This window comes from Echinops telfairi, unplaced genomic scaffold (assembly GCF_000313985.2).
Source record: "Echinops telfairi isolate 266 unplaced genomic scaffold, ASM31398v2 ScPeMD7_443;HRSCAF=831, whole genome shotgun sequence".
NCBI lineage: Eukaryota > Metazoa > Chordata > Mammalia > Afrosoricida > Tenrecidae > Echinops > Echinops telfairi.
This window is the reverse complement of record NW_022104341.1, coordinates 60,764,309-60,783,881: the sequence shown is the minus strand read 5'-3', so window position 1 is coordinate 60,783,881 and position 19,573 is coordinate 60,764,309. Positions and strand designations below refer to the sequence as shown.

At 43.8% G+C, this 19,573-nt stretch overlaps 1 protein-coding gene across 1 annotated transcript in view; it reads left to right on the top strand.

The window, feature by feature from the left end:
• Window positions 1-19,573, top strand: part of CACHD1 (cache domain containing 1) — a gene marked incomplete at its 5' end in the record, with an annotated part of 257,365 nt that overhangs the window by 143,987 nt on the left and 93,805 nt on the right. The window contains one exon of the mRNA XM_004699368.3: window positions 18,369-18,475. Within this exon, the coding sequence (XP_004699425.2) occupies window positions 18,369-18,475 (107 nt within the window). The remainder of the gene's footprint in view (window positions 1-18,368; window positions 18,476-19,573) is intronic.

Below are 19,573 nucleotides of genomic sequence, written 5' to 3'. Positions count from 1 at the left end.
CGCTAGGTCTTATTTTCAGGGGATGTCTTATTTTTCCATGAAGAAGAATACGGTACACATTTATTGCTTATTGTTTTATTAAAAGAGACCTCGTACTTCCTGTCTGCTCTGGCTGCGCTGCAGCCAATAGTGAGCTGCGTGGCGGCGCCCACCACTACGGTCCAGAGTCCAGAGTTACAGTAGCTTCGGGAGGCCTTATTTTCAGGGAGGTCTTATTTTCGGTGGGATGCCTTATATTTCACCGAGAGGCAAAACTGTAAGTAGGTCTTATTTTCAGGGGATGTCTTACTTTTGGGGAAACAGGGTATATCAAGCATGTGTTGGAGTGAAAACAGGTTGTGACTTGGGAATTGCTGAATTACAAATTTAATCATCCCTTTTGGTGAATACAATAAGAGTTTCTGTTCTCCACAAAATTTTCATTTTGTTTATTGTAGTCTCCAAGATGCCTTAGTTGTACCTTGGACATAGCTGGGTAACCATGTCATATGCAAATTGGAGTGAGGGACTGTTTCCTTAAGAGACTGGTCCTCTGCACTGACACGGCTGAGTGGGTATTCTGTGCACGTCTCCCTCCTCACCAGCCAGAGACCCACTTTGGGGTTACTCTGTCAAAAACCAGGGCAATCCTGAAGATAAAATGGAGAAAGTGGTAAATGAGGACTCTCCTGACCTTCAGATGAATCCTTGACTCTGGCTTGAACGCTCTCCATGGAAACACATAGCAGCGCTTCAGGAGTGGACTCCACGCGAGTGCTCTCCGAGTCATCTGCTGAGCACTCAAACCAAACACCTCCACCCACCCCTGTCTTTCCCCCTGGCGGGGCTGGTGGTTTTGAACTGCTGACCTTGCCATTAGCAGCGTGATGCTGATCAGCTGAGCACTCTCGCTCCCTAAATTACAGGACTCCCTCGGTTGTTTAATGAAGACTCACACATGCCAAGCGTTAGTAGTACGTTATTAGAGGTGGATCCGAGTAAGAATCCCTAGTCCCTCCTGTCACATTTTTACCTGGGGTATTTTCTGATGTTTTGCAGAACACATTATTCTTCCCTACATTCCACTCTCTTCCAAAAAATGTCTATATTTTTGCCTGCCAGGGAGTTATGAGGAGAAAGGAAGTCCTCCCAGTCTTGGGAAGCAATTTAAGGACATGATTAAAACAGTTTGTTTTGCAACTAGACAGCTTTGGATTTGAATCATATCTCTTTCACTTACAAGTTGACCTTGGGAAGTTGCCTAAGGGCTTTGATCTTGTTTCTTCATCTGTGAAATGTGGGTAATAATACCTACTTCACAGAGTTATTGTATGTGTGTGTGGGGGGGGTACATTTAATTTGTACATGAAAAAAACTTTGTTATTGGGTAATTATTTGTTGTTGTTTTGTTTTGTTCTCAATATTCACCAGGTCAACAGGCTTGGGGGTTCCACTTACAGTCATAGTATATATGGTTTCTTTAAAATATATATATACCTAAATAAAAGTTTAAATTAAGATATGTGTCTGCATATGTGCAGGTAAAATGGTAGTGATTGAAGCTTCTATGAAAAATGGACTAAAGATTCTTGCTCTAATTCTCCCAAACTGGAAGAATTCGTGGTAGTAGAGTCAGTCTTTTTAGAATCATTATGTCCATGCATTATACTGGGCCACATAGAGCTGTATTAGTAGTAGTCTTTATTAAGTGTAAGGTAGTGATGGCTTAATGGTAAAGCCTTTGCCTTTCATGCCAGAGACCCAGGTTGCTGGATGCCCAGCCAATACACCTCAGGTGTTACCGTGGCCCATCTTCTGTGTGGCTATGGTGCTGCACGGGTTTCAGTAAAGCTTCCGATTAAGGCAGACTAGGAACAAGGCCTGGGGATGTACTTCTCAAAATTAGTGGGTAAAACCCCATGCGTCACAGCAATCCAACCTCCAGGCAGCATTGCATTCTGCTGTGCCTGGGGTCGTTGGCAGTAACAACAGTATGGCAATGAGTATAAACAACGGGCCCGGGGTTCACCCTCTTCCATGTTAGTTCTGGATCTTGTTTGTTCGTCTGCGTTCTGTCAACAAGATGCCACAGTCGCTGCCATCGAGTCAATTCTGACTCAAAGCCCTGTGTGTGCCTGCGGCTGTCAGTCTTTCCTGGATCAGAAGGTCTCCTCTTTTTCCCCTGGAGTGGCTGGTGAGTTCGAACTCCTGTTCTTACGGTGAGCGGCCCAGTGTTTCACTCACTGTCCCACCCCGGCTCCTTTCTGAGATAGTTTTAAAGGTCGGTGTTCACACAATAACACTTTAGCTGTTGGGGTTTTTTTCCCTCTGTTTGTTTTAAACAGTTTTATTGATGCATGATATTACATATCATACAATTCAATCGTGGGATCATCTCAAGAATTGTTGCCAATCGTTAGCTGTTGGTGGTGATTGATCGTTTGCATGCTGGTGGCCTGGTGGCTTTGCTGCTTCTCTAAATGCATTACAGATAAGTTTGTGCCACGATAATATTGTAATGAGACATTTTAAGAAAGCTAATGTCCACTTTTTGTTTCAAGCCTGAAGTTTCATGTTTGCTGTATGATAATCCATATTTGCTTTCTTTTAAGTCTACTCCTGGAAAGAGAAAGGCGTTAATGCTTTCTACTAGAGTATTCTGCTTAGCAAACTCTAAAGGTTCTGCTCTGCTGACAACAGAGGGAATCTGCAAAGGGCTAGAACATTGATTTCTCAGGTGCTTTTTGATATTTTCCCGCTCAGACTAGTCCACTCTTACAATTCCTACTTGGGAACCTCAGAAGTTAATTATTTTGAGCAGGGCCCTGTATAGTTATCAGGCATGCTGCAAATGTTTGTTGAAGGAGTGATCTGAAGAATTAATGTTCTCTAATATGGAAAAAGAAAATAAATAGAGCACGACTTAACTGAAGACAAACTCATTTTCAGCTGTATCACTTAGAATAACAGGGTTTGCAGAGTCGGGCCAGTGGGTCCTGTGATCTAATCAACAGCCCCCTTTGTGTTGCACTGGGTGAGAGGATGAGGGGCAGGCGCTCCTGGGCTCCCACAAGCACCGTGCAGACACATAAACGCATAATTAAGTCCATGGACTGTATCTGGCCTGCAGAGGTATTTTATTTGGCCCACAAGATGTTTGAAAGGTTTTTAACTTTATAAGTTTTTAAATGGGTTGCCAACATTTAAAACTTGAGGCAATTACACATTTTTTAAAATCCCAATTTTTGCCTTTTCGTGGAAGTGGGGGAAAAATCCAAACATCTGGACACACCAGGTCCACATTCCCACTGGCAACAACCAGCCTTCCTGAAGAGCAGCTCACCCGTAGGTGGACAGGTCAAGGCATTCTCTGCTCAGCACGTTCCCACTTGCGCCTGGGGTATCACACCCTCCCACGTGCTCCACCTTACCATGTGCCTGGTCCATTGGAGTATGTGGGTTTACCACTCCTGCTCTGGACCAGTAGACATGTCTGGTCCACAGCCATCCCTGACTTCCCCGTGCAAACACCTATTCTCATCCCCTCAAGTTTTAAAGACTGTACGGTAGTTCCTTTATGCGCACCCTTGAGAGCATCTTTCCCCGAGACCTGGCGTGCCACAAAGATGGCTCTCTGCCATGTGCTTCTGAAGCCCTCACAGTCAGCAGGCTCCGCTGCCTCGGGCATGGTTTTAGCTTTTTCATAAGCCGATCAATAATTTTATCTTCTGCATCTCTTAATCCTGTCTCTCTTCCTTTCCGCAGCCCAATCTCTAGATGTTTCTTATTTTTGACTCGATCTTTTTTTATTTAAGAAGGGAGCAGAGGGAAAAGGTGGACTAGGGTAGAAAGACAGGAAAATGGACTTGAATGTTTCTCCTCTTTTTCTTTCTTCAAATAGGGTTTGATACTCTTGGCCTCACTCCGTGTTTATTCATGAGCTAATTGTGGTACGGATCACATCAGGAAATGACACGGACTTTTGGAGGAATGCAGCTGTAGGCAGAGAAACATCCTAACAAGGGTTAGCATTAGCATTGGCCTTGAGGAGTCACCAAAGGTGACAAGAACAAAGTAATCATCTGATGGAGCTAGTAGTGTAAGTAAGCGAAGGCTGTTCTTGCTGGCTCGCTTAAGCCAGCCACCTAGAGGTAACAACTGTTAGCTCTGCAGGTAATTCTCTCATAGACATCACAGGGCACTTAAAGATACCCTTGTCAAATGGGGTTCCTGTTATTTCAGTTTTTGAGTCCATGGGCATCCACCAAGTTTGATGCGGTCATTGGGGAGGACGAATAGCACCTATCCATTGCCTGTGGACCCAAATAGAGTCTTTCCTCCAGCTGGCACCGTCTAGAGCAGTGGTTCTTCACCCTCCTAATGCCACGACCCTTTCAAACAGTTCCTCATATTGTGGTGACCACCCCCCCCCCAACCATAAAATTATTTTCGTTGCTACCTCATCACTGTCATTTTGCTAGTGTTATGAATCGGGCGACCTCTGTGAAAGGGTTATTCGACCCCCAAAGGGGTCGCAACTCACAGCTTCAGACCCGCTGTTCTAGAATGATAAGATTTTAGGAGTCAGAGTCTCTCGTTCAACCTCTCGAGGGTTTTGTGTGACCTACAGACCAGCTAGCGAGGTTGTCTGCTACAAGAACACAGGTTCCTGAGGGAAATTGGATAGCCACGCTATAACCCTCTTAGAAAAAGGGCAGAAAATGAAACTGGAACATGGATCATCGAAGTCAAAGTTTTATCAACTCTACCCAAGCTGTCACTACGAGAAATGTCTATTACTTTCTTCAGGACTATTTCTCTTAAAGAAGTTACTTCTTTGGTACATATGTATGTAATGAAAGGAATGTCAACATCGGAGTCGTTCAAGTATACAAATTGCTGTATATCTTGTGGGATGTCTTGAAGTTGTTTTTTCTTTCTCTGTTGGCACTTCAAGTTATTTAAATATCACTGATGCCATAGGAGACAGGAATGGGTTAGTGACAGACCTGTGTTTTAATTTCCATGATCAGCGTGCTAACCTATAATCTTAATACCTCTTAAAGACTTTATAATAGATCATATCATTGTGTGCTCAGCTCTGTGATACGATCGCTGAAGACAGATAGGTGCATAAGCAAATGTGGTGATGAAAGCTGATGGTGCCGGCTATCAAAAGATACAGCATCTGGGGTCTTCAAGGCTTGAAGGTAAACAAGCGGCCATCTAGCTCAAAAGCAACAAAGCCCACGTGGAAGAAGCACACCAGCCTGTGCGATCACGAGGTGTCGAAGGGATCAGGTATCAGGCAACATCAGAACAAAAAATCTTACCATAGCGAATGGGGGGCTGGGTATGGAGTGGAACCCAAAGCCCATTTGTAGGCCACTGGAGATCCCCTTGCTAAGGGGTTTCAGGGAGGAGATGAGCCAGACAGGGTGTGATGTAGGAACGATGAAAAATATAACTTTCCTCTAGTTCTTAAATGCGTCCTCCGCCCCCCACTATCATGATCCCAATTCTACTTTGCAAGTCTGGCTAGACCAGAGGGTGTACACTAGTACACATAGGAACTGGAAACACAGGGATCCAGGGCGGATGATCCCTTCAGGACCAGTGGTGTGAGTGGCAATACTGGGAGCGTAGAGGGAGAGTGGATTGGAAAGGGGGAACCGATTACAAGGATCTACATGTGACCTCCTCCCTGGGGGACGGAAACAGAAAAGTGGGTGAAGAGAGACGTCGGACAGGGCAAGATATGAGAAAATAATAATTTATAAATTATCAAGGGTTCGTGAGGGAGCGGAAAGGGAGGGCCAAAAAAGAGGAGCTGATGCCAGGGGCTTAAGTGGAGAGCAAATGTTTTGAGAATGATGAGGGCAATGAATGTACAAATGTGCTTTACACAATTGATGTATGTATGGATTGTATATGAGTTGTATGAGCCCCTAATAAAATGATTTTTTTAAATCTACATATAACCTCCTCCCGGGGAGACGGACAACAGAAAAGTGGGTGCAGGGAGTCGTCAGATAGGGCAAGATATGAGAAGATAATAATTTCTACATTATCAAGGGTTCGTGAGGGAGGGAGAGGGTAGGGAAGGGAAAAAATGAGGAGCTGATAACAAGGGCTCAACTAGAAAGCAAATGTTTTGAAAATGATGATGCCAACAAATGTACAAATGTGCTTGACACGATGGATGGATTGTGATAAGAATTGTATGAACCCCCAATAAAATGTGTTTTTTTTAAAGTAACAAAAAAAGAAAGATTAGAAGATACAATTTTCATTTTAGGGAGGCAATCAACAGCTTCAAATGAGGGGTTTTGGTGGGGGGTTTTGGGGGGTTGGGGTATGTGGAGGGGAAGTAGTTTTGTTTTAAACAGAACTCAAACATGAGCTCTCCTGCATTTGTAAGGAGAGGCAAGCCTTGGTTGGTTTTCTTTGTTTTAACTGAACTCGGTCTCTACCATGGTGGGGAAAATTGCCTTACTTCCTAGAACTAATTTTTCCTTTCTGCCCTGTTCCACTTTAGTCATGATGAAGATTGTCACAGTAATATAGTTCTAAGAACCCTTAGTGGGGTAAAAGATTAAACACCTGGTTGCTAACTGAAAGATTGGCCACTTGAACTCACCAGCAGCTTCCTAGGGAAGAAAGCTGTCGATTGGCTTCTATTTTGATCCCACCCAAAAGACAGGGGCAGCTCTGCTCTGTCTCCTGGGTCCCAGTGAGTGGAAGGAGACTCCTCGCTCTTAGCACCGTCAGTCTAAGAGTGCACCGGCCCCTGCTCTGCCACTTTGCAACATGATCTTGGGATGTTTTCTTGGCCTTTTGGTCCTCAGTTTCCTCGGTGATAAAATGAGAAGCACTTTCAGCTAAATCCAATCCAGAGAGCTGACCAACTCTCAAAACTCATTCATGTTCCTTACTTTTCCTGTTTCCCAAATTAGTAAATTTGATTCCATCACAGAATTTGTGTGTGTGTGTGTGTGTGTGTGTGTGTGTGTGTGTGTGTGTGTGAAATTACCCTGAGGGAGCAGGGTGATACTATGAAGCTTGGGAAGATTTAATCATTTATTCATTAGTTTGTTTTTAAAAAGAGATATGTGGAATAGTTATGGAAGAAACACTTCAGTTGAGTCTTAGAGAGGAGAAAAAGGATTTGAACATGGATGAAAGGAGAGCTTTCCGGAAACAAGCGGTCAACGTGAAGATTCCATAGTTGGTAATGGGCAAGAGAGCTGAGGAATGTGCCCGGTGTCTGGGGCAAATGATGGAAGAAACCGTTAAAGTAGCTGGATTGATAACGGATCATCGCTCACCGCCACTGAGTCAATTCCAACTGGATTCAAGCAACCTTATGGGACGAGGCAGAACTGCCCCTGTGGGTTTCTGAAACTGTAATGTTTTGAAAATGATGATGCCAACAAATGTACAAATGTGCTTGACACGATGGATGGATTGTGATAAGAATTGTATGAACCCCCAATAAAATGTGTTTTTTTTAAAGTAACAAAAAAAGAAAGATTAGAAGATACAATTTTCATTTTAGGGAGGCAATCAACAGCTTCAACTGAGGGGTTTTGGTGGGGTGTTTTGGGGGGTTGGGGTATGTGGAGGGGAAGTAGTTTTGTTTTAAACAGAACTCAAACATGAGCTCTTCGTGCTTATGCTATTGAGAGAGGGCAAAGATACATATCTTCTTCTGAATCTGGCTGAAATTTCTGGCAGCTCCCTGTTGATGTCCTATGGCAACTATTTTTAAATTATCTTCACGGAAGAAAAATGTTCATATGTGTGATATTATTGATATTGTTCCATAATTCACTCATTTTTTTTCCTGGATTAACCTTCTGTAGAATAAGCACAAATTTGAATCTCTTCTAGTCAGCTGGCCAGGTAGCTGTCTACCAAATTTCTTGGCTTAGATGAGTGAGTGCTTCCAGCATTGCATAGTTGTTGAAACGTCTCAATTAACATTCCATCAATTCCTAGAGCCTTGTTTTGCATCAGTGCCTTTAGTGCAGCTGGATGTTTTCCCTGGAAGCCCATCAGGTCCTGATCATACCTGAAATGGTTGAACGTTGACCAGTCTTTTGGGTACAGTGATTTCTTCCTTCTTCTTTGAATGCTTCCTGCATAGTACAATATTTTGCTTATAGAATCCGTCACTGTTGTAACTCGAGGCATGGATTTTTTTCTTCCGTTCTTTCAGCAGGAGAAGTACTCACCATTTTCTTCTCTCTTAATATTTTAATTTGTCTTCTTGAGCACCCTTTGAAGGTTTGTTTAGCTTTTTCTACATCATTTCCCCTTCTTTCTCTTTAACTACTTTTCTTTTAAGAGTATCAGAGTCGTTTCTCATATCTATTTTTGTATTTTCTTCCTTTCTTTTAAATAAACCTTTGCTCTTTTTATTGGTGATGTCACCCACAACTCTGAACACTCAAACGACCAAAGACAATGTGTCAGATCTATTCCCGAGTGGCCTCTAAATTCAGTGGGGTCTATAATTTTATTCTCATGGACTTGTTCTCATTTTCTCCAGCTTCCACCCCAAACAGTTGATACTCTGTTCTACAGTCAGCCCTTCTTGGCCTTGTTCTGACTGATGATATTGAAGCTTCTCCAGCATCTGTTTCCGTAGTCAATTTTGTTTTTGTGTATTTCATCAGCCTAGGTCCATGTATATCGTTATTATTTATATTGTTGGAAAAAATGATATTTGCAGTAAAGAAGTTGTTGGTCTTCCAAAATTAAATCTTGTGATCTCCAGCATCGTTTCTATCACCAACACCATGTTTTCCAGCTACTGTTCCTAAGTCATTGTTGCCCGCTTTTATAATCTAATCACCACTAATTACCATTGCATCTTGCTTGGGTGTTTGTTGGATTAATTTCAGACTGCAGAAGTTGGTCAAAACTTTCCATTTCTTTCTTTGATATTAGTGGTTGGTGAGTAAATTTGAAAATAGTCACGTTAATGGCTCTTCCATGTTAGCATATGATATCCTATCCCTCGACAGTGTTGTACTTCGCGCTGACTCTTGAAATGTTCTTTTGGATGATGAGTGGGACACTGTGCTATTCATTTCATCAATCTTAGCATTGTAGACCCTATTTTTGCCTCATTTCAAAATGGCAGTATTCCTCAATTTCATCTCAAAGTGCCTGGGGTATTTGTTTCCATACATTCCGTTTCAATTTTCATGATTCCCAATTTCCCTTAATCTCTACTTAGTGCATTCCATATTAATGGATGCTTATAGCTCCTGCTTCTCATTTTAAGTGGCACCACGCCAGCAACTGAAGGTTCCTAAAGTTTTCCTCAGTGTACGCCATTGACGTCACATCTGCACGCCGGAGACACCTTTTCCCATCACATTGCCTTCCCCTGGTGGTGTCAGTGGTGGAGCGGTTACACGTTGGGCTGTCATCCTCATGGCTGGCAGTTTGAAACCACCAGCAGCAGCACCAGAGAAAGTCGCGGCTTTCTACTCTCACAAACAGTTACCTCCACAGGGGTTCCTGTGAGTCAGCATGGCAAGGGGCAGGGGTCCCAATCTGAGAGGCCATGATCGGGATCCTCTTCCTAGTCTCTCTTAGTCTGCAAGCTGTGTGGAAACCTGTTCATCAGGAGTGACCCTGGCGTTAAAATACTGGCGAAATGCAAATGACCACAGTACAGCAAACGAGGGCAAATTAAGATCCTTAGGGAAAATAAAACCATGCGACTTAGTTGACAGTTGTTCTTCCGTCTTCTCTGTGTCATAAGCCAGAAAAGGTGGTCCTTCGTAACTGCGTTTACATTTATTGCTGACCCTCTCGTCCCCCGGGAGATGGGTTCGATGTATCTGTCTACAGAATGTTGTGCAGCAAAGCGGATTCTTTCAAGTCATCTTCACTATTTTAATTTTAAATCTTCATCTCCAGGCACTTACAAGAAGTATTATCACTGGCAGGCAAGCAAAATGGTACAGATAGTCTTTCTGGATATGGATACCAGAAAGGCTTGAGTTGAGCTCAAAAATCAGTTGGGATTTTGGAGCATAGTTTGCATTTCAGAAAGCCAACCCCACTGCATTCTTGAGCTTATGTAAAAGAGCTGTGTTATTTTCTATTTAATGAAATATATTTATGTGTTGACTTCTTTTAAAGCTTTGGGGCAGGGTATACATCGAATTCTTTACCTGAGGCTCTCAACAATCCAGTAGGATAGATACTATATCCCCTTTCCACTGTCCCTCTCCTCAATTGTACAGATGAAGAAATATTTTCAAGGGGGTGGGATTCAGTGGGACTAGGTTTGGAATCTGCCTCCATTTCTCTCACTCGTTGGGGTGATGGCCTATTAGACCAGTTGTAAAATAGGAATGACATCTCCCAGTTAATACACTGGACCATATGTTTATCATTAGAATTTTACTTTAGGTTGTTTAGACCCTTTGAAATCCCTGAATTATTTGAATATAAAGCTTTCTTAGTCTGGTTAGTTTTGCCCTGTGTCACACTGTTCCTGCAGCCACTTTTGTCATTTCTCAGTGTGTGTGTGTGTGTGTGTGTGTGTGTGTGAATGTGTGAATGAATATTTAAATTTATTTTCAGTCCTATTGATGAGCATCTTCACGGCAGGAAACGCTTGCCTTTGGGCCTGCGGCCAATCAGGCTTTCTGGATTTTCTGTGACCTTCACAAAAGCAAGGGCATGGGGCAAGCTGGAACCTGCCGCAGTGCTTAGAATACTAAATTTCACCAGCTATCGTTTATAGATTTTTTTTCCCTTTATAGATTTTTAGGGGGAGCATGGTCTTATGATTTCCTTTTAAAAATCCGGTCTCTAAAAGAAACTAGCTAGTGGCCCAGACCAGCTTTAAGAAATAGACCTTCTCTCAGCTGTGGACCAGACATTTCCTTTGAGCTTTTTACGTATTTTATTCCAGAAAAATAGCCGAATTGTTTCCGAGGAAAGCCAAGATTTCTTTAAAAATCGGTCTCTACCCTCTTTGGGGGGCAACTGGCTGCTCTGGTGTGGTGAGATAATATCTGCCCCGCCCTCACAGCTTTGTTGAATCTCTGCTAAGGGTCAGCAGTGCCTCCTGCAGACACATGGTGAGCCAGCGCTGCTCTGCAGCTTTAGTCGCTTTACAGGGCAGGGACATGTGAACAACCCTCCCCCCTCCTCAGTGTGTATGTGCCGGGGTCACCCCCAAGGTCATTCTCCAGCTCCGATGGCCTTTGAAGTCATGCTACTCTGGGCAGTTTGCTGGGTACTAACTACTGTGCAGACACAAGGGGACAAAAGAACACACCCAAGCCTCTATCTCTGCTCGCTGCTCCTGAGAAGCACCAGCCTGTACGGTTTCCACCGTTCACTGAGCAGCCACTCGAGTGTCACCCTTCACAGGTAGGTTCAGGGCTACCCCCGAGGGGAAATGAAATCCAAGAAAAGCTCACTCTCTCTCTCTCCCTTTCCATCTTTCTAGAAAGGGCGCAGGGCATGCGAACAAGTAACTGTACAGTGGTGTTTATCTGATGGCAAAGGTCAGGGTGGAGAAGAGGGCTTTGGAATAACCCAGAAGGAACCAGCAGATCCACACTTCCTCCCTGTGAGATGAGGAAGATGGGACAAGTCTTTTATCAGTGGGGAAACCTCTCCCAACCCCCCGGGGAGAAAGCTTCCCAAGCTTTTGTGAGACAACAATTAAACGGATCCCACCCGCAGTGGGGACACAGCAGCAATACCCAGCATCGCCACATTTCCTTGCAGTGACCTGTTTGGGTGAGGAAACAGAAGAAACTACGGTTGGTGCTTCCAAGATACACAGACGGCCAGTAGGTAACAGAGAGCTTTATTGCGCTGAAAGCCTCACGTCCAAGGCCTTTGAATCCAGCCCTCGTTTCCCATCTGCCTGAGTTGCTGAACCCCAGAGGTTTAATCTCCCTTTAACTGATAGGAACAAAAAGAATGTGACTTATCACTCCAATCTCTACCAGGTGGAAGGAAAAGCCATTGCTGGAAACGTGATTACACGTTACTTGACAGCTTTTCAGTTTGCCCATTAATTTAGGCGTTTGAATAAGTAAACTTGGTGCTGGGGGTGGGCATTCGGGTGTCATGTACTTTATACGTGTGATCGTTCCTTTTTGAAGTGATCCTTCCCTCTCCTCCGCCGTTCAAGCCGAGTTTAAATATTTGCCAGTGCAGATGTTTGATTTTTATCTTAGCCTCTTTCTTTGTTTGACTTTACTCTCAGGGTGGTTAAGTGGGAGATAAGGGCATTCTTGTTTAATTCTTTTCAACTGGTGTTGCTCAAATATTTGGAGAGCAGACACTTGCCAAAGAGAATGAGCAGGAACCTGGCAGAATGAAGGTGAAGTGATATGTCGTCCTATCACAGTAAGACAGACGCTGTTAGATTGTTTCTAGAACCAGGGGGCCAGGCAGGCATGGGCATTTTTGGCGTCTAGACCTTGTCGTGGCTCCTGCAGCTGTTAAGGAGTTTTGCCTCTTTGCATCCTGTAGAGCTGTGCGCGGCTCTGCTAATGCAGCTTGTAGTAAGTCCTGTTCTGGGTTCTGAGCTCAGTTCAGTCTCCCAGGCCTTGTGCCAGACCAGCTTCTGATCTGATAACAGGTATTGCTCCCAGGAAAAATTGCACCTCCCACCTCTCACACCCTCCGCTTTTGTGCACCATCTTTTGAGGGTGGTATTGTTAGGTCTCATCCAATTGCTTCAAGTTCATGGTGTCCTAACCCACTGCCATCAAATCATAGCAACCTTACAGAGGTTGTAAATCTTTCCAGGAGCCGAAAGCCTCATCTTTCTCCCTTGGAGTGGCTGGTGGGTTTGAACTGCTGATCTTGCAGTGAGTAGCCCAACACTTAACCTACTGTGCCTCAAAGGCTCATTCATTTATAGTGTCTTAGTAGTGATGGAAAGCAAGCGCACAAGTAAAAAAAGAGCCCATGCACCCTTCTCTATCACTGTATTTGGCTGTTTGTGAGCTCGGCCAAAAGTTTAAGCCTTGCTCTTCTGAGCTCTCCCTGAGGGTTTGCCTTTTCAATTATTCCCGTGGAAATGTACCCACGTTTACTGCAGCATTCCACCACCACTCTGGGAGCCCCGCCGTGGGTGCGGCTGCAGTGAGCTATGTGATAAATTGGGCAGGCTTTGCTGGAAATTTTGAGGAAAACCCAACGTACTGAGCGATTTGCCTGGCAAGTCACCTTCCCTGGGAAATTTAAACAAAGACCAAAAAAGAGATTCTGGAAGTAAACCCCAACTGATGTGTGTCTCTCTCCTTTATATCTTTCTCTGTCTAAGCTGAGAGACTCCACTGCAAAGTTGATTTACGCTGTGAATCGAGACTGAGTGAAATCCAATTGGAGCTCACTTGAACACTGTTTTGATGTAAGATTCAAAGCTTCTGCAAATTTATTTTATCTTCTACATTTGCTGATCTCCTGCTTGTAAATCCTGTTGAAGGAGAATAAAAATGACTGCAGCCTGATGGGAATTAAATGTCTGAAGTTCAAAGCAGTTTGCACATCAGAGCAAACGTCAATCAAATGAACATCTTGCAAGCCAGGCAGGGAGTGAATTTCTCCATGGGGAAGAGATCAAAGTGGGAGTCACAGTTCTGTTTTCTCCTCGGGATGCAGTTTCGATCAGTTGTTCATGAAAGTAAATCCAGAAGGAAGTGGTTTTTCCCCCCCAAACGTGAGGGGGTCGGCGAGATGGAGTTATTTCTCTGGAAATGGAATTGCAGGCACTGTTTTTATCTTGTGAAAATAAGTAGAGAAAGCAGCTATCATAATCCAGAATCTCTTTCTTTTACAGGGAAGGTCTAAAGGAGATTGGGGTAGACGTTCCCCCTTACTGTCATTACTAACTCTTTTAAAGCACAGATCTGAAGCAAGCAAACCAAACCTCTTTGGTTCAGATGCCCACCGATTTTCTCTGCGGATCTAGGATGTCACCAGGTCCCAGCCTTTCCACAAGCCTCAGTACATGGATATGACCAGCCCCTAATAATATACTTCTCAGTGAATGATCTTTTAGACAAGTCCTAAAAGTAACTGACACGCATTTATAAAGCATCTTTAGTGTGAACTTGAGATTTCTCACAGCCGCCAAAATCGGGTGAAGAGCACGTGCTTTTTGATAAATTGCTCTCCGAGAGCCACCCATGCATAAGAGGCACCCCTGCCCTGTGCTAGGGCCTGGAGGAGGCCAGTATAACCCGAGTGGGTAAGCAAGTGTCACTCCTGTGTTTGGAGGCCAGAAAGAAAAGCAGGTGTTAGCGTGTGAGGGAAGGGTGGAGAGATAGTCACCAGGGGTTTGTTCTTGTAACTCCCTTACCTCGTGGGCTCCCCTGGAGTGGACACACCGTGCTGTGGGCAGTGCTAGAGGGTTTTTCTCTCCAGGTATGTCCTGTTAACCTGGCTGGTGAGTGCAGTGTCCATCCACCTGTGAGGTGGCCATCGAGACTCCGGGGAGACTGTTACCTTGTAAAAGATAGCGCGCTGCAAGAGGACGACAGTGGATGTGATGTCTTCGAAGTCTCTAAATACCAGAAAGTACTGAGTGATGGATCAATTCATTTCAAACCACCCCATGTTTATGACCCGCCAGTTACCCAGGGAGCGAAAATGGTCTCGGGAGAAGTCTCTGGCCGGCTGCATGCCTTCTGCACAGCGCGCCAGGCTTTTGGGGGCTGTGAGTCAGTGTGCTGCTTTGCCCGTGGGTGATCTCATTCACGTAGTGGATGCAGCCCATTAGGTCATTCATCACCCATCATGCACTATACGATTTGAGAAGTACCTGAGGAGTAATTCCATCGCCAGCTCTTGGGCTTTTTTTTTTTTTTTTTTCACCAGGGACACGTATTTATCCCATTGTGGTTTCCCATCCGCTTTGGCTGCAGGGAAACCATGAGTCCCAGCAGATTCTCATTCACAAGAATGTATTTTGTGAAATACAACCTTCCTCTAGTTCCTAAAGGTTTCCTCCCCGCTCCCACTACCATGACTCGAATTCTATCTTGCAAGACTGGCTAGACCAGAGGAGGTACACTGGTACAGATGGGAACTGAAAATACAGGGAATCCAGGACGGATGAGCCCTATAGGACCAGTGGTATGAGTGGCAAAACAGGGTGGGTAAAGGGAGAATGGGTAGGAAAGAGGGAACCGATTACATGGAACTGTGTGTGACCACCTCCCTGGGGGACAGACAATCAAAAAGTGGATGAAGGGAGACGTCGGACAGGGCAAGATATGACAAAATACCCATTTATAAACTATCAAGGGCACATGCGGGAGGGGGGAGCGGGGAGGGAGGGGAAAAATGAGGACCTAATGTCGGGGGTTTAAATGGAGAGAAAATGTTTTGAGAAACGATGTACAAATGCGCTTTACACAATTGATGTGTGTATGGATTGGGATAACAGTTGTATGAGCCCCAAATAAAATGATTTTTTTAAAAGAAAAAAAAAAAAGAATGTATTTTGTGTTCCTCTTTTTTGGAGGGAGGGTTTTGATTTTCTTATTTGTTTTATTACTCTTGTTCATAAGTGATAGAACAGTGTATTAGTTACCACTTTCATACAAATTTTTATACTTCAAAACTGGGTATGCACTATTTTTTTAATTATTAGTAAAAATTATTTTACTGGGGGCTCTTACAGCTCTTAGAACAATCCATACATCAACGGCACCAAGCCTATTTGTACATATGTTGCCATCATCATTTTCTAAACATTTACTTTCTATTGAGCCCTTGGTATCAGCTCTGTTTTCATGCACTGTTTAATATGCATTCACTCATCTGTGCCAAGGCCAGCGGTTCGAAACTGCCAGCTGCTCCACAGGAGAAAGATCTCAGAAATCACAGGGGCAGTTCAGCCCTGTCCTAGGGTCGCTATGAGTCAGCATCAACTCAATGGTAGTAAGAGAGATGCACAGGAAAACCAGCCGGAGATGGCCCCGTGCACGTCTTCCCTTTTCCCTGCACAGAGAGGTGTATTTCACCCCTCCTTCTCACCTGAACCTTCTCTCTGCCACTGGTTCCTAGGAGCCTCTCAATTTCAGGAACGAATGGGAAGGGAGTTCAAGACTCAGATAGACATAAATAACAACAGGTCAGCAGAGAGTTGTCAATTCCACGCCGTGCCCATGGTGAGCTCTCGAGGGTAGCGCTAATAAAGAGAAAAGAGCTGCCTTTGACCTTTCTCCCCCTTCCTTAGTGACCTCATCGTTGGCCATGGGGATCTTTCTCTACCCCTTTCCGTGAGAATCTCACTTAGGGTTATTTAAGTAGAAACAGATTTCCCTTGTAGCCCTAGAACACTGGTTCTCAACCTTCCTAATGCCACGAAGACCCTTTAATACAGCTCCTCGTGTTGTGGTGACCCCGACCATAAAATTGGTTTCGTTGCTACTTCATAATTGTAATTTTGCTACTACTGTTATGAATCGGGCGACCCCTGTTAAAGGGTCGTTCGACCCCCAAAGCGGTCAAACCACCGGTTAGGAACCGCTGCCCTAGAATCTTTTAGAATGATTCTTTGCTTTGAGGCAATTGTGTGCTTCTACATCAACTGTGTTGGATAATTAACGGTCATGGTGATTTATTTGTTAATTACTCAAGAGGCAGTGTAATATATTCATTAAGAAAGAGAGTACAGTGTTCTCAAACCAAACCCACTTGCTGCTGAATCCGTTCTGATCCCTGGAATCCCCGTAGAACAGAGCGAATGGTCCCCATGAGTGTGTAAGGTACAGATCTGTATGGAATTAGACTGCTGCTTCTTTCTCCCATTGAGCAGCTAGCTGGTGTGTTCAATCTGCCGACCACTTTAACCAGGGCACCCCCAGGACTCCAGCGATGCCAGACGACACCAGGTCACTAGATCACAGGGACACAAGCTTCAGAGCTCCAGTTCTTCCCAGGAGCAAATCCAGTCATGTGAAGGGCACCTATGTCACCATTCCATTTCGTTTGCTTGAATAATTAAAACACCAAGCCAGAGTTGCTTGGATGATGGCACTCTTGCTTCACAGGTGTTCCGATGCTGAAAGGAGGGACAATGAGATTGTAATGGTGTTGTTTTACCCCGGGCACACGCGCAAGCAGCTGCAGCTCTGTTTCTCTCTCTCTCTCTCTCTCTCTTTCTCTCTCTTTCTCTCTCTCTCTCCATCTCTCTCCATCTGTGGCTTTGGGGGCAGCAGTCATCTCGTCTAGACAAGATGGAGTAGGTCCAAGGAAGAGCAGCCATGCTAGAGAAACCACTGCCTTCGTTGAGACACAGTGGTCACCGCTGATGTAATCGCACTGGGTTAGAGGCCAGACGGAAGGTCTCTGAAAATAGACACTTGCTCCTACTCTGAATGATGTGCATCTAAACAAAATGACTTCTCCTACTTTTGCCATGTAAACCCTCTCACACTTACTCATTCAAACTGGATCCATTTGATCATTCTTAAATGTTATGAAATGTGATCAAAAGATGACCAGATGATTTATGAATAATCAAATGCACATGATTTTTAGGAGTGTTTCTTCCAGGTGTAGTGTCCCTACCTCTGTTAGTAATGGAGTTTCATAAATGGCGTTTATCGCTGGAGGTTTACATCTGAATATGTTTTGTTTTTAAGTAATTTTAAGTTGAGTTTATTTGGCCAACACAGAGGACCTTCTTGAATCACATTAGGATCTGAAATCCTATTTAGGTTCATTAGAAGATTAAGATTTGAACCTCTGTTACTTCTGAGTTAAATTCACTTAACGATATTCTTAGTATCGACAAGTAAGCGGGGGTGCCATGATTTCTTGTTACATGGTTAGAGGTTGCTGCTTGCTGCAGCACAAAGCGCAGGTCACACGGGATAAGTGGCAGGCCTGGACTCCTCCGGAGTCTTCCTCCCTCCCTCACCGCCATCCATTCTGTCGGTGTTGCCATTGCCCATTGTCTTTCACCTGTGGTCATTTAAAGAAGTATTTCTGCTTAGTCTATAACATCAAAATGCAATATGGAATCTTGCAATTCCAGTCTGAATGTTGTCAGATCTATTTTCTATATGATCTCAATAGGTCCTAACTCAGATGTTTGGAGGGAAAATGGCCTTAAGGATTTTTTTTTTTTAATCTTTAGAATTTGAACTTGATTACTGAAAGCCTTCTGAATACAGCTGCTGTGTATTCCCATAATGCTCTGAAGTGATTTTTTTCCTTATTTTAAATTCAAATCATTATTGTTTACATCTGTGTCCCTTTTTGTACAAAGCATGAGCTATCGTTTTTGTTGCCCTTTTTTCCCCCAATTGGATAGCTGAAAAGTAATTTCTTCTTCTAACTTTGTGATATTTTTTCTTCTGTTGTTTCAGATTTGATGGCAACTTTAACACCAACGTGTCCAGAACGGTCAGTTGTGATCGACTTTCAAATACCGTTAACAGCCGGGCCTTCAATCCAGGACGGGACTTAAATTCAGGTCAGCCGTTGACTTAATTCTGGAAAAACAAACAAATGAAACCATATTTCTCTCTTTTTTGAATTGAACAAATGGATAGCTTTTAAAGGAAATCTGGCTGCAAAGTGGTTAGGTGCTCAGTGACTAACTTGAAACACAGCAGCCCGCTTCCATAAAGATGTGTTACTTTGAGGCCCCTCGGGGGCAGTGTGACTGTTCTATAAAGTCGCTATGAGTCAGAATTGATTCAATAGCGGTGGGTTTTATTGTTCAGCTGTTGATTGTTTTTGTTGTTTGTTTGTTTGTTTTTAAGACTTGTAAGGGGAAAATGAGATTCTTAAAACTGGGTATTTCTTCCTGGAAAGCCGACCTTCTAAAGAGAAGAAGAAAAATAAAGTGGAACTAATACGTGTTGAATATCTACTCCCTAGCTATAGAAATATTAAGCCATGCCTAGTACTTTGCTTGTCTCTCAAATCCATTACCTACGTGTTATGAATTTACATTTGTTTCCTTAAAGGTTACTGTAGAGAACCTTGCAATAGGTAGCATCGCATGTTGTTTATATTTCCTATCGATAAGTTTTTGTTTGTGTTAGGTTTCTTTGGGAAAACTTTTCTACCATTGTTGGTTACTGTTTTGAGAGGATTGAAGGGACTTTTAGTCTAGTAAATGTCGTGCTGTGCAGCTAGAGAAAGTATCTCTCAGGGCACCTGGGCTGAGTCCCTCCAAAGGGGCCTAGTGTCCGTTTTCTTGCCTTAGAATCTCAGTCCGTGCTTCTCACCCACATATCTTGTTATATAATGTGGTGGCTGATTCATCAGGCTGCAGAGCCCGGAGGCTTCACTTATAAAGAAAAAGGCGGGGGAGGAGGATACTTAAGAAATTGCACATCCGTCTTAATCCAGTGACTCTAGCAAGATGTCTCTGAGGCTGAGGAGGATCCTAGCTTTTTCTCTCTGGCGAGGAGGTACAGGGTCTCACCCTGAATCTGAAGAACTCGGCTTCCCAATATCAGACATCTCCCACATGATTTCCTTTTAGGGTTCCGTTCTAGAAAAGGAATTTTAGTCACTGGGAATTATGTGTACACTTCAGGGGTTCTGTATTACGTTGGCC